Genomic DNA, 12,909 nt, shown 5'->3' on the forward strand with positions numbered 1-12,909 from the left:
TAAATACCCTGTAGGATCAGTCCCATCATGACTGTTTATATGGGATTTCAAATTATTTATTTTTTTATTATTCTTATTGTAAAGGTACACTTTTCCATTGTATTTGTTTTATGAACAAATAGTACTTGCAGATTGCTTAAATTCACCCTGATGTAGACATTGTTCATTGTATGTTGCACGACCTTCAGTAACATTGTAAACAACATGAGAGGTGATTTGTGCAGCACACAGCATTAGTGCAAACATTTCTAAGGCACTGATAATGGATTGAACACACACACACACAATGTAGCACTTGTGTACTCCAATGTAAATATCCACTGGACCAGTTCTAGACTCGAAAGGAGTGAGGAGAACCATATAAAGTGTATACAGGAGACCAAAAGTTGAATATAAAAATAACACTTTACTGTAACAATAATAAAAGCAAATACAATCACATCACAACACAGAACAATAAAACATCAAACAATATGTAGGATTTGATATCATAACTCAGTTCCCTGTGAGGTGTATAATACGGTTTATTTCATGCAATAAATGTAATAAAGTTCTGTTTGTGTGTAATGTAAAAAGAGAGAGAGAAAAAAACAGAAATGTATTGTATCAAATATATTCCAGAGCAATCACTAATGCTCTGTCAATTGAACATATGCACAATTACTTCCTGGTTTTAGATGAACCAGCTCAGTCATTTCCAGTCAGTTGTACTGTGCTTTAAGGGGAGTTCTCTTAGCTCAGTTTCTCTACAAAATCTATTCACAATTTAAAGAAAATGTTTGTTTATCTAAGAGGACCAAACATCCACATTTACCATTTCAGGAATGACAAATGCGGGTGTTAAATATTAAGCAGGAAAATCTCATAAATTGTTCTGGACTCATTGCTACGATTGACAGTAATAACGGAAAATAAGCCAATGTCAAAATAGAGCGGTCCATTAAGTGATTCAGACTTAATTCACAGTAGCAAAACTACAACAGTAACAAGTCTGTGTTGACAATATATTTAGCAGCTTAAAAAAATGTAGTTACTAAATTAAATCTAAAAATGTGTAATGCGTTATTTAATTGTTAAACCATTAATATTTAAATTATTTCATTTGTAGTTAAGTATTTAAATAATTCTCCCTTATACACTGCACTTTTTCTTTTTTTTTTTTCAAATTCTGCCAAGAACTAGGCAGGAGAGGTTTCTGTACCTATGTAAACCACCACATTAAGTCAGCTTTAACGGAAGTTTACGAGCTGGCTTATGTTAATGTGAAAGTTATAAAGAGCACTCCGTGCATATGGTCAATTGGTTACCAGGCAATGTAACAGGTCCTCTTGCTGACAAAGGCCCGTCATATTATTCTCTGGTCATGCGTGTCTTCTCCATGTACACACACACACATATCATGGGAGAATATTCTCAAAATTCCTATTGACCAAAGCTTTTGTTTTCTACTATTAATTCTGTAATAAATACATTTTCTGGAATTGGTCTTGGTCATGGCCCATAGTTGTGAGAGAAGTTTTACAGCTTCTTCATAAACAAAATTGCTTTTATTACATCTGTTTGTGATGAAAGCATCACAGAAGGTCTGGTATTTATTTATTACTTATTTACTATAAACATGTTTCAAAATTGCCATTCTTAACAAAAGTATTGCAGAAAGCGGTTTTAAATCAGTTATCACCCTACTTAACTGAAAATAACATATTGGACCCTTTTCAGTCTGGTTTTAGATCTAAGCACAGCACTGAATCAGTTTTGTGAAGAGTGGCACACAACTCATTATTTGTGGATTCTGGAAATTGTGCAGTTTTGGTACTGTTAGATTTAAAGGGTTACTCCACCACAAAATTAATTTTCTTATTAATCACTTACCCCCATGTCGTTCCAAACCCGTGAAAGCTTTTTTTTGAAGATAAATTTAAAAAAGAATTGAAGATATTTTGCATGAAAACCGAGAGCTCTGTGACTGTGAAGTAAAATACACTGTCATGGTCCAGAAAATTATCATCAGAATAGTCCATCTGCCATCAGTGGTTCAACCGTAATGTTATAAAGTGGCGAGAATACTTTTTGTAAGCAAAGGGAACCAAAATAACAACTTTATTCAACAATTCCTTTGTCAAAAAGGAAAGAAATTTAGCATTATGAGTTGTCTAGTGTCGGGATGGGTGGATCACTTTGATCAGGAGGGAGGTTTGTGAATTGCTAATTTCAGGTGAGGGAGAGCCAAACATCAGTTTATGGAAAAACAGAACTCCGCGCAGATATACTTTGATGAACCCGACTTGGAGACCCTTGACGCCATGTAGAAAAGAAATAAAGTAAGTAACTGAAAGTAAGGAAAAATTCTGGGAACGGAGTATTGTAAGTGAAGTGGAATGCCTTGAAGCATCTCTGTGCAGTTATGTATGACTGGAGGGGTTCTGGCAGAAACTGCATGGAGAATGGTGTTGAGCGATGCTTCGAGAAGTGGTTTTTAGTGGGTGGGTTACTGGAATATTAATTCTGAATAGAGAGGAATTTGTGTGGGGAATTGGTCTGCCACTGGAGCCAGTGTCCTAAATTCCAAAAAATGTATCAGAAAGTGAGACAGGGAGTCCGCGATTTGGTTTTCTGAACCTGGAACGTGCTTGGCATTTATTATAAATTGGTTGCATGCTGTAATCCATATTAAACATCTGAGGAGAGGCATTAGGGCAGGAGAGTGAGAATGACCTTTATTAATGCACTGAACAACTGCTTCATTGTCGCAGTGCTCGAAGATGCTTTTAGACGCCCATTTGTCCTGCCACAGAAAGGCTGCAACTACGAGGGGGTTGAGCTCGAAAAGAGCTGAGGACTTGGGTGAGTCCTGTAGCCAGGGAGGGTCATCTAGATGCAAACCAGCGTCCTTGGTAAAAAACCTCCAAAACCGATTGAGGGAGCTGCATCTGTAAATAGTTCTATGTCGATGGGAGACGAAACAAGATTTTTGTAAAAAAGGGAAAGCCCATTCCATTGTTTAACCCTCTGGAGTTGATTAAGGCATATATGCTTTTGGAAACTCAGAAGCGAAGACCAGGAGACTCTTGGGTAATCTTCAGCAGAATTTTTTTATTGAGAACGCTCTGCGTGGCACTGTAGTTATGAAAAGTCTAACTAGTCATTAATACATTGTAGTTTATATACATTTCAAGGAGGCGGGATACAGGAGTTGGAGACAACCTAAACAAAGCATGCAACCTAAACAAAGCATGCTGGGAAAATGCCAGACATTGGCATTTTCAAAGCCTTAATCTCATCAGCATAACACTGTGATTTAAATACAGAGGTGCCTAATAGTATCATCCATACCTTCACATTATCATAGAGAAAAAGGCACAGCTGTGCCTTGAGTTTAGCAGGCATCTTTATGTTGGGACCTTGCCCTTTAGTCAGGAAGTGCATGAAGACAAAAGGTTAATGTCTCTAATGGCTGCTTGACTTGATCATCTCAGAATGTCATAATCTTAACCTCAAAATGTTAAAACACAAAGTACATACTATTACATTGGAAACTAGATTTAACATAGTACAAATTTGTAATCCCACAACGCGTTACGCGTATTTATAAAATAAAGATAACAAACAAGGTGTGCTGTCTGCAGGTTTTTTCTGCGGTGATCTTAATTTACAAACGCATCATTAAAAGGAACTGTAACTCAGTGAACACTCAACAAAGAGACATGAGAGCTATATCTATAGAAAGCCTGACATGTCTACTTTTAAACTAATTATGCTGCCTAGAACAAATATTCTGTGATAAAGTAATCCATTTGAAAACAACGTTAACGGATTCTAGGGTTCACACTGCACGTGGTTGCGGTCAGTCTGTTCCAGGAGCGGTGCGTCTGCAGCAGTGCAGCGATCGTTTACGTACCGAGTCTATTTTTGCTGTGCTGCATGCGCTGAATTAAAGTGACAACGCATTGTTCGTGGTAAAAATGAACATGGATTGAGACGGAAATGCAGTCATTTTACAATAAATGTATACTAATAAAAGCCTATTGTGTTTCAACACATAGGTTTTGCCTAGATTTAAATCAAGAAAAAGAGCAACTTTAGAGAAACAAGGCAACATTATATATGCACTTTTATAGAGGCAGAAAAACAAAGTTATTTAAGACCTGTTGAATTGCGTGTAATAAAGATTTAAATGCAAAAGGCACGAGAGTCGACTGTTTCTGTCAGTGGTGAGTTTTAATTTTAAATGTTTGTGATAGCCTAACAAGTAGGCTAATTTTTGAATGTGTTCCAGCTTGTTTCAGCAACTTGTTATAAAAACCTAGCAGTCAAATGCATGAGTAATACGTTGTTTATATTTGAATTTAAATGTGTCTATGATATATTGTTACTGTACTGTCATGAAAGAGTATCACATTGTTGAAAAAGGTTTTTCTTTAGATTATAATGTTTCAATGAAGCGCTCGGCTTGAATACGCCTACACAACAGAAAACAACGCAGCGGGACTTTTCAAGTTTTTTATTTTACTGTTTGCTTCGCAATGAGAGGAATAAGACATAATTCACCCCAAAAAGATGTGATGTGGTTGAGGATTTGAGATTTGGATTTTCTCAGAAAAAAAGAATGAAAGGACTTTCCAAAGACATTTTTCCAACTATAATTGTTGACTGAATGTATAATCAAGTGAAATAAATAAACAAACAAAAACCAAATAAATGTAACTGTAACAAACAATGCTGTTCTTTCAACTTACCCCCCAAAAAATTCTCAGCTCTTTTCACCATTAATAATAATAATAAAGATAATAAAAACATAAAATTATATACATGTATTTTGTCCTCACATTCTTTTTTTGTAACTCCTCCCTCTCAGTGACACAGCTGACTGAAAGGCTCATTATGCAGCTCATTATGAGGGCCTTTGTCTTCTCAGGTGTAAATCACAATGATATTCATGATTTTTGACGCCTACTCGCATATGACTTTTACCAACTAAAAGCGTCTTAGAAAATTTAAATCAATATATTGTTTTGTGTAAGTGAGTATACAAGATGATTTTCACATAATTTAGAAAGAACTGCTACATGTTACATGTTACAAGCTACATGTAAGGGATAAGGGAACGAGGTCCTTGAGTGGACCGAAGATGCGAGTGCTAGGAGATGCAAGATAAAGGGGCTTCCTTGGGGAATGTTACGCATTGCAAAATGCCAGAGCAGAGAAAGGAGTATGCGTTTAGAACAGCTTGAGCTGCCGAGCAGGGTAGAGGAGATGAGGATTATTCTATCTATCTTCTCCTTGGGCAAGGCGAGCTGAAATTTAGTCCAATCTAGGTTAACACAGGAACTTGATAGATGTGGTGGAACCAGTGTTTTTTTTCCCTTAGCAATGGGGATCCCAACCTCGGAAAAATCTTTGGACCATAAGGAGATGAGCGTCTGGTATTGCGTTCGGAAATGAAATGACCAGAAAGTCATCTAGGAGGTGGATAATGTGTGGAATTGCATAATTATTAGACAGAAACCAACAAACAGCTTCTGATAGCATATCAAACATTTTGGGGCTGTTCTACTGCCTGGTCTATGTCTTGGTACTTGAGGGAAAATTCATCAAGTGGGATCAAGCTGATAATGCTTGGGACAGTGGAATTAAGTGGGGTTGAGAGATCAACGATTAACGTTTCAAAATGGGGGTTATTGAAGGGCCCGATCATAAAGCCTGACTTTTTTTGATAAGGTTATCTACTAAGGTAATTAGTAAATTCTTTGTCTATAGATAATTTTTTGATTTTTTATTCATGGCTTTGTACACTGTGCAAACAATACAGGCGTGAGCTCAGCCACAGAATTTGCAAATGTGCAGGCAGCGGCAGCGCTGTCTGGGGCATCTCCCGTTGTTGAAGGCGAGGTTTGACTGCCTGTTATCTGCTTCTGGTGGAGCTGGACACGAGTTTGCTGTAGTCGCAGATCTCGGGACATGACTGGTGGATTTCAACTATTAAGTATTGGTGCATTGGGGTATGCTAGGATTAATTTGTGGGGAAGAAGTGGTGGAGTGGGTGACTGACCACTCATTTTCCTGCATCCTACAAATAGCCTGCTGTGGAGATCTGGGTTGAATGCACCCCCAGTAAGGGCACTGGTTCCACTGGGCGACTCAAACTGCACATTTGGCAGAAAAAAGCTTGTGGTACGTGTAAATATGAACCCCTCCATAAGACAATACCAGCTATGCAATAATTGACAAATAGTCATTGAGCTTGCGTCGTCTGTGGGGGAAGGCTGAACAGATAATCTCCGTGAAACGACTAAGTACGATTGTGAACTCAGGAAAATTAAGTAATCGAGATGAAAGGGGGTTTGGGTTTTTAACGTGACTGAAAAATCCTCACAATCTATTTGGTGGTTTGAATCGGGAGTGGGCAGGAGGGAAAGAAGAGACGAGAGATCGGCGTCCGCACCTGATAGTATCTGGGCCACTTGGGGAGGGTCAGTGGCGATGGCGTTTGGTGGGGCGGCCATAGGTTTGGGAGAGAAAAGGGAGTATTGACATTTTGCCTGGAGAAAGGAGTTCCTGGGGACTAGTGGCAGGGATGGGTATGACAGCGGGTGCAGCCTAGCACTGCTTGAGCTGCGAGCCCAGAGCTAGAAGGGACAGGCATCGTGAGTATTTGCCGGCCATTGCAGCCAAGCGCTTCCTTGAGCTGCAGACCCCGAACTGGTGGTGGCTGGCGGCAGGGATGTGTGATACAGCCAGTGCTGCCAAGTGCATCAGAACCGGAAGGCGCCATCAGCGGGGCTGTGTTTGGCGGCCCAATCGGCCGGGCGCTTGCTTGGGCTGCAACCTCTGGACTGGGAGGAGCTGCCGGCAGGGCTGAGTTTGTTAGCCAGTACTGCCAAGCGCTAGCTTGTGATGCAAGGTCTGGGATGGCAGTAGCGATCGGCAGGGCTGTGATTGGCGGCGGAGGTGGCCAATTGTAAGCTAGGGCTGCACGCCTCTGCGTTGAAAAGGCTTGAAGGCACACTGACTCCACGGCTTGATGAATGTGCAGAGCTGGTCCTTGGAGACGGTGGAGTCTGGTGAGGCAAGTCCGGAGGTTTTTTTTGCCTTTTATCCTTTTTTGGAAATGGGTAAGATTTGGGAGAACAATTAGGTTAGAAGAGGCTGGGGAGGAGGAGTCATCTTTGGATGATAAAGTGTGTCTGTCCGACATTGTTTGAACGAGAGCGAACCAGGATGCTGATAAACCGTCAATGGATAGACCTTAGTCTGCGGTATTTATATTATGGTATTGATTACTGGGCACAGCCATGTAGTCCTCCACAAGGTCTTGTGTTGTTTCCACTAGTGCTGCTAAAAACAAAACCAGAACTGCTGTACATATGATTAACATAGGTGTTGTGTTGCAATGACATTTGAGGCTGAGTGAGAATGGTTTGAATATTCTTTTGAAGTAATCATTCGTCCCTGCTCTGATCACATGTAAACAGCTTCTCTTTTCAGTGTTTTTTAAAGGTTCCTCTTCTAGTGAAGTTCTTTCCACATTGTTGGCAGGTGAAAGGTTTCTCTCCAGTATGAATTGTCATGTGGACATTGAGGCATTGTTTATGTCTAAAACTTTTTCCACATTAGGAACATGTGTAAGGTTTCTCTTTACTGTGACTTAGCATGTGGTATTTAAGCACTGGTTTTCGAATGAAGCTCTTTCCACACAGTTTGCAGGTGAAAGGTTTCTCTCCAGTATGAATCCTCTTGTGTTCAATGAGGGTTTGTTTACGCGCAAAACTTTTTCCACATTGAGAACATGTGTTAGGTTTCTCTCCAGTATGAATTCTTATGTGGTTGTTAAGGGATCCTTTTCTGTTGAAACTTTTTCCACATTGTTTGCAGGTAAAAGGTTTCTCTCCAGTGTGAATTTTCATGTGGTTGTTAAAGTTTGATTTTACAATGAAGCTCTTTCCACACAGTTTGCAGCTGAAAGGTTTCTCGCCGGTGTGAATTTTCATGTGGTTGTTAAGGTTTGATTTGACAATGAAGCTCTTTCCACACAGTTTGCAAGTGAAAGGTTTCTCGCCAGTGTGAATTTTCATGTGGTTGTTAAGGTTTGATTTTCGAATTAAGCTCTTTCCACACACTTTGCAGGTGAAAGGCTTCTCTCTCGTATGAATTCTTGTGTGTTTTTTAAGGTTTGATTTACTAATGAAGCTCTGTCCACACTGTTTGCATGTGAAATGTTTCTCTCGAGTGTGAATCATCACGTGGTCAATGAGGTTTCGTTTATATGCAAAACTTTTTCCACATTGAGAACACGTGTTAGATTTTTCTCCGGTATGAATTCTCATGTGGTTCTTATGGTGTGTTTTTCGAATGAAGCTCTTTCCACACAGTTTGCAGGTGAATGGTCTCTCTCTAGTATGAATCTTCATGTGATTGTTAAGGGTTCCTTTTCTGTTGAAACTTTTGCCGCACTGTTGGCAGGTGAAAGGTTTCTCTCCAGTATGAATTCTCATGTGGTCAATGAGATTTTGTTTTCTGGTGAAACCTTTCCCGCACTGTTGGCAGGAGAAATAACTTCTATTTGCTGTGTTTTGAGCTCTATTTTGTAACGTCTTTTCAGTCTGTGTGTAAATAAATGATTTTTCTCCAGTCATGAAATTATATTTCTCATGCCGAATACTATCTTCCTTTTCACAGAGTTCTTGACTCTCCACTTTTAGTGTCATCAGGTCTAATGCAAAAAAAGACAAATCCAGAATAACACTATTTTTAAATAGCACAAAGAACAAACATCCAAAACCAACAACATGTCAATCTTATACACACTAAGCTACAAAAAAAAGTGTTAAATTAACATTTCTTAACATTTCTTTCCATTATTCCAAGTGTTGATAAAAAAAGAGCAACGTCTGTTTGTGTAATCTTAGTTGCGTATGTTTATATAATGGGTCATGTGATCTCAACGTGTCTGTCCACACAATGTAGGGTTGCCAACTGTGACTTATACGGATTCGCAAGATGGTGGCTTGGAAGCGGTAGTGTTTTTAGATGCTCTTGTGCCACTCATTTGTTTTCCCTCATTAACCCTTAAATAAAGAACGCAAGACTTCGATTTCGGTTACAAACCTTGTGTAGCATGTGACTATAGACTATATGCTACGCAAGGCTTTATCTGGCCAAGCTACGGCTGACTATTTGAAGCACTTCTTAAGTCTTTAAGAGCAATGCTGAAATTTGTGTGCTCCCGAATCCTCTCATAACACACGAATTGTAGACATTATGAAAGATTAATTATGCATATGTTTATTGTATCATAACAGATTTGTGAGATTGCTATGAACCGAGATGCTTTTAGAGAGTATAAATTAGAGATGTTCCGATACCCTTTTTCTCTTCCCGATACCGATTCCGATACCTGGGCTCAGGGTATCGGCCGATACCGAGTACTGATCCGATACCTGGGTGTATATCTGTATATACAGCTGTATATACTACTAGCCCTGTGTAAATTGCTAGAATTTTTTTATGGTGTGCTTCAGACAGATCCCTCAATAAAACATGAACAAATACATGGTGAACTACTGTATTTATTACAGTATTTTTATTATCTAACATGAATTTGACAGTATTATTTATTTTCTTATGCAAAAAAGAACTTCAAATGCAGCCAAAAATCTAACACCGCAAACTAAAAAAGGTATTTAAGTTTTACAATATAACTGTATAAAAAAACTGCAACAAAAAAGATCTATTAATCAGATAATCTCTTTACAACAAAACAAGTAAAAAACAAGCAACCATCTAGGCATAATTATTATTATTATAGAGACGTATTATTATTACTGTAGGCTACAACAGTAGCTTTATATATTGTCAATTTACTCATGTAAACCAAACATTTATTTTAATGGGCTGCCATGAAGATCTTTGAGTGTCTGATATGACAGTATTCTCAAATGAAACGGTAAATTCTCATGAAGTGACGGTTTATGCGTTCGTGTCCTCATGACACACAGCAGAGACTACAAAACAGCGAGCTCTCGCGCATCTGTGCCAGTCACCCACAGAGATGTAGATTTTGCGGGAGTAATATTTAAATAGTATTTTGCAGTTTAATATTCACAGACACTAGTATATATTCGGCTACTGTCTGGAGCCCTGCGTTTTGACTTACACGGAAGCGACTGAACGCAGCTGCCGGTACTGAATATACTCGAGAGTCTGTAACTACCGGTACTACAGAGACATACTGCTAACCACTGATCTATAATATAGTAGCGGCTTCACTGTGTTTTGGCAGTTTAGAATGTGATGAGTGATCCAGTCATATATAGATAAGGGCTGCTAACGCGTTTTCATTTCTTCTTCGCTGCTCTAAACAGGGGTTGCTTGTGGCAACACAGCACAACTTCCTGTGTTTTCAATGCATTTTGAGCAGCGAAGAAGAACCGTGCAGCGGTTAGGCAAAGCTTGCGGTCATAACTAGGTCTTTTTTAAGAAAATGGTATCGGATCGGTATATGGGTTCATGTACTCGCCGATGCCGATGCCAGAATTTGTTGTGGTATCGGAGATATTTCCGATACTAGTATCGGAATCGGAACAACTCTAGTATAAATGCCACATTCTTGGCTGGCTTGCTGCTAAACCATGCATGCAGCAGCCGCTTACTTTAGCTAAAGATAAAATTGTTCTGTGAATGTTGATGCTTTAATACCAAATATTTATCGGGAGCAAGTATGCTGGGATTTCATAAATTTCATGGAGAAAAAGTATCGTAACTAGTAACGTAACTAATTTCTTTTCCAGTAAAGTAATCAGAACAGTAACGGAATTACTTTTAAATTGATTAATCAGTAATCAGTATTTTGATTACATTTTCAGAGTATCTTGAGCAACATTGTTATAGAGGGTGACACAGGAGTGGATTTTCAAACCTCTCCCATCCCACTCCCACAAAAAAAATCCATCCCGTCCCAATCCCAGAAGAATGACCCCCATTCCCTCCTACTTCCATGTTGTTTTTTATGGCCAGAATTCTCTGGATGCGGTCATTACTAATAGTCACAGATCCGAAAGTTTTCCTTCATTTCTGGCTACAAGACAGTTTTGCCCCCTCTCCATTGCTTTTTGCAATAGCAATAGAGCCATTTGCTCAGATGATAAGAGTGAAATCTCTTTATATGCAGATGATGTGCTGCTCTTTCTTTCCGATCCTGAGGTGTCTATGCCAGAAACTTTAGACCTTATTCAGGAGTTTGGGCAATTCTCTGTGTGTATTTTGAATCAGTTGCCCTGTTTTTAGGAAATAATAAGTTCACAAATCAGTATCCCTCATTTCCCTATAAATGCTCTGAGGATTGTTTTTTATTTGGCTATTCACGTCACCCCTACTTTCAAGCAATTGTACAAAGCCAATTTTAGCAAAGCCAATTGTACAACACCAATGCTGGGAAAAATCTGTGATGATTTGAACAGGTGGATCTCTCCCCCTGTCTTGGCTGGGGATGGTGGCTCTGATAAAGATTAATGTCCTGCCCCATTTACTGTATCCAATGCAACTGGATTTCTAAATATAGGCATCTGCCAGAGAAAAATACTTATCGGTTGACCTCTATTGCTGACACTTAATTGAATTTTTTTGCCACTTTTGCACTTGTAATAACTTGACTTAATACACCTTTTTCAGAACGATAATTAAAAGGCTCTAATGCACACCAGTATATGTGTGTATCGTAAGAGTTAGATGACGAATGATGATGTGTGATGGCATAGTAGTGGTGTCCCAATCCAGTCCCAACCAATTTGTTTAAGCATCAAAATTTTGGTCCAAAAATGGCAAAAACTATGACTTTAATCAGCATTGTCTTCTCTTTAGTGTCTGTTGTCAGAGAGTTCAAAACAAGCAGTTTGTGATATCCATTTTGCGAACTAATCATTCGATGTATCTCCAATACACATAAATCCACAAGTGACTTAAGCTGTTAACTTTTTTAATGTGGCTGACACTCGCTCTGAGTTAAAACGAACCAATATCCCGGAGTAACTCATTTACTCAAAAAGTACACTGACTGAACTGCTGTGAAGAGAGAACTGAAGATGAACACAGAGCCGAGCCAGATAATTGAGTCGTTCTTGAGTCAAGAACCGGTTGCATTGGTTTTCGGATCACCAGTAGTTCGTTCGAACGGTTCAATTCAATAAACTGGTTGAAGAAAACGGTTCACCGGTTCTTTTGTGCTCGATGTAATGGCGTCATTGGCGATGATTGCCCTTGATTCAAGCCTTCGGTTTACCTAGGCTCACAAAATTAGCACAGAATCAGTTCAGAATCAATCACCAAAAGAATCAGTTCGGTTCAGACGCTCTGTGTCAGGTCTGCTTCATGCTGAATCACACATGCGCAGTATCATCAGCTCCATCGGACACGTCTGACGGAAACGGTTCTTGACTCGGCTGGTAATTCTGATAAGCTGTCACACACAGGCCAGTCTAGGACCTGAGATGGCCACTCAAATTAAAGAATGCTGGTTTTACTGTCAATGTCACAACGAAATTAGTTTGTGGAAGGAAGTAGTACTGTATTAGAAAACTGTTATATGATATATATGTTTAGGGTCCAACAGTAATAGAATATTTACTGGTGCAAACTATGCAACCTTTTATGAAATTTCACAGATTTGAATTAAAAATATGAGATCATGATTCATGTAAGTCATAAATTAATGTGTCAAGTGTCAAGGCACCGGCCTGATCCGAGTTTGTTTATGTTGTTTCCTGGTCTGTCTGGAGCACATGGCTGTCCGTTGGTTTGTTTGCCATGTGCTCTATTGTCTAATGTTACCCGGCCTCTCTGGTTAACTTATCTCGCTAAGGTTACAACAGTTTTAGATCGTTACCCACCCTTTATTTTCCCCTCTTGTTTTCTGTC

The 12,909-nt window shown here is 39.2% G+C and overlaps 1 protein-coding gene across 2 annotated transcripts in view; it reads right to left on the minus strand.

Moving 5' to 3' along the window:
* The window catches only part of LOC127955963 (gastrula zinc finger protein XlCGF57.1), a 31,435-nt gene that overhangs the window by 15,636 nt on the left and 2,890 nt on the right, over positions 1–12,909 (minus strand). Inside the window, exon 3 of one of the 2 annotated variants that reach the window (XM_052553673.1) lies at positions 278–8,710. The exons of the other annotated variant lie outside the window; for it this stretch is intronic. Within the exon in view, the coding sequence (XP_052409633.1) occupies positions 7,611–8,710 (1,100 nt within the window). The 3' untranslated portion in view covers positions 278–7,610. Of the gene's footprint in view, positions 1–277; positions 8,711–12,909 lie in introns of those variants that run through there. 2 annotated transcript variants of the gene reach the window in all.

This window comes from Carassius gibelio, chromosome B4 (assembly GCF_023724105.1).
Source record: "Carassius gibelio isolate Cgi1373 ecotype wild population from Czech Republic chromosome B4, carGib1.2-hapl.c, whole genome shotgun sequence".
NCBI lineage: Eukaryota > Metazoa > Chordata > Actinopteri > Cypriniformes > Cyprinidae > Carassius > Carassius gibelio.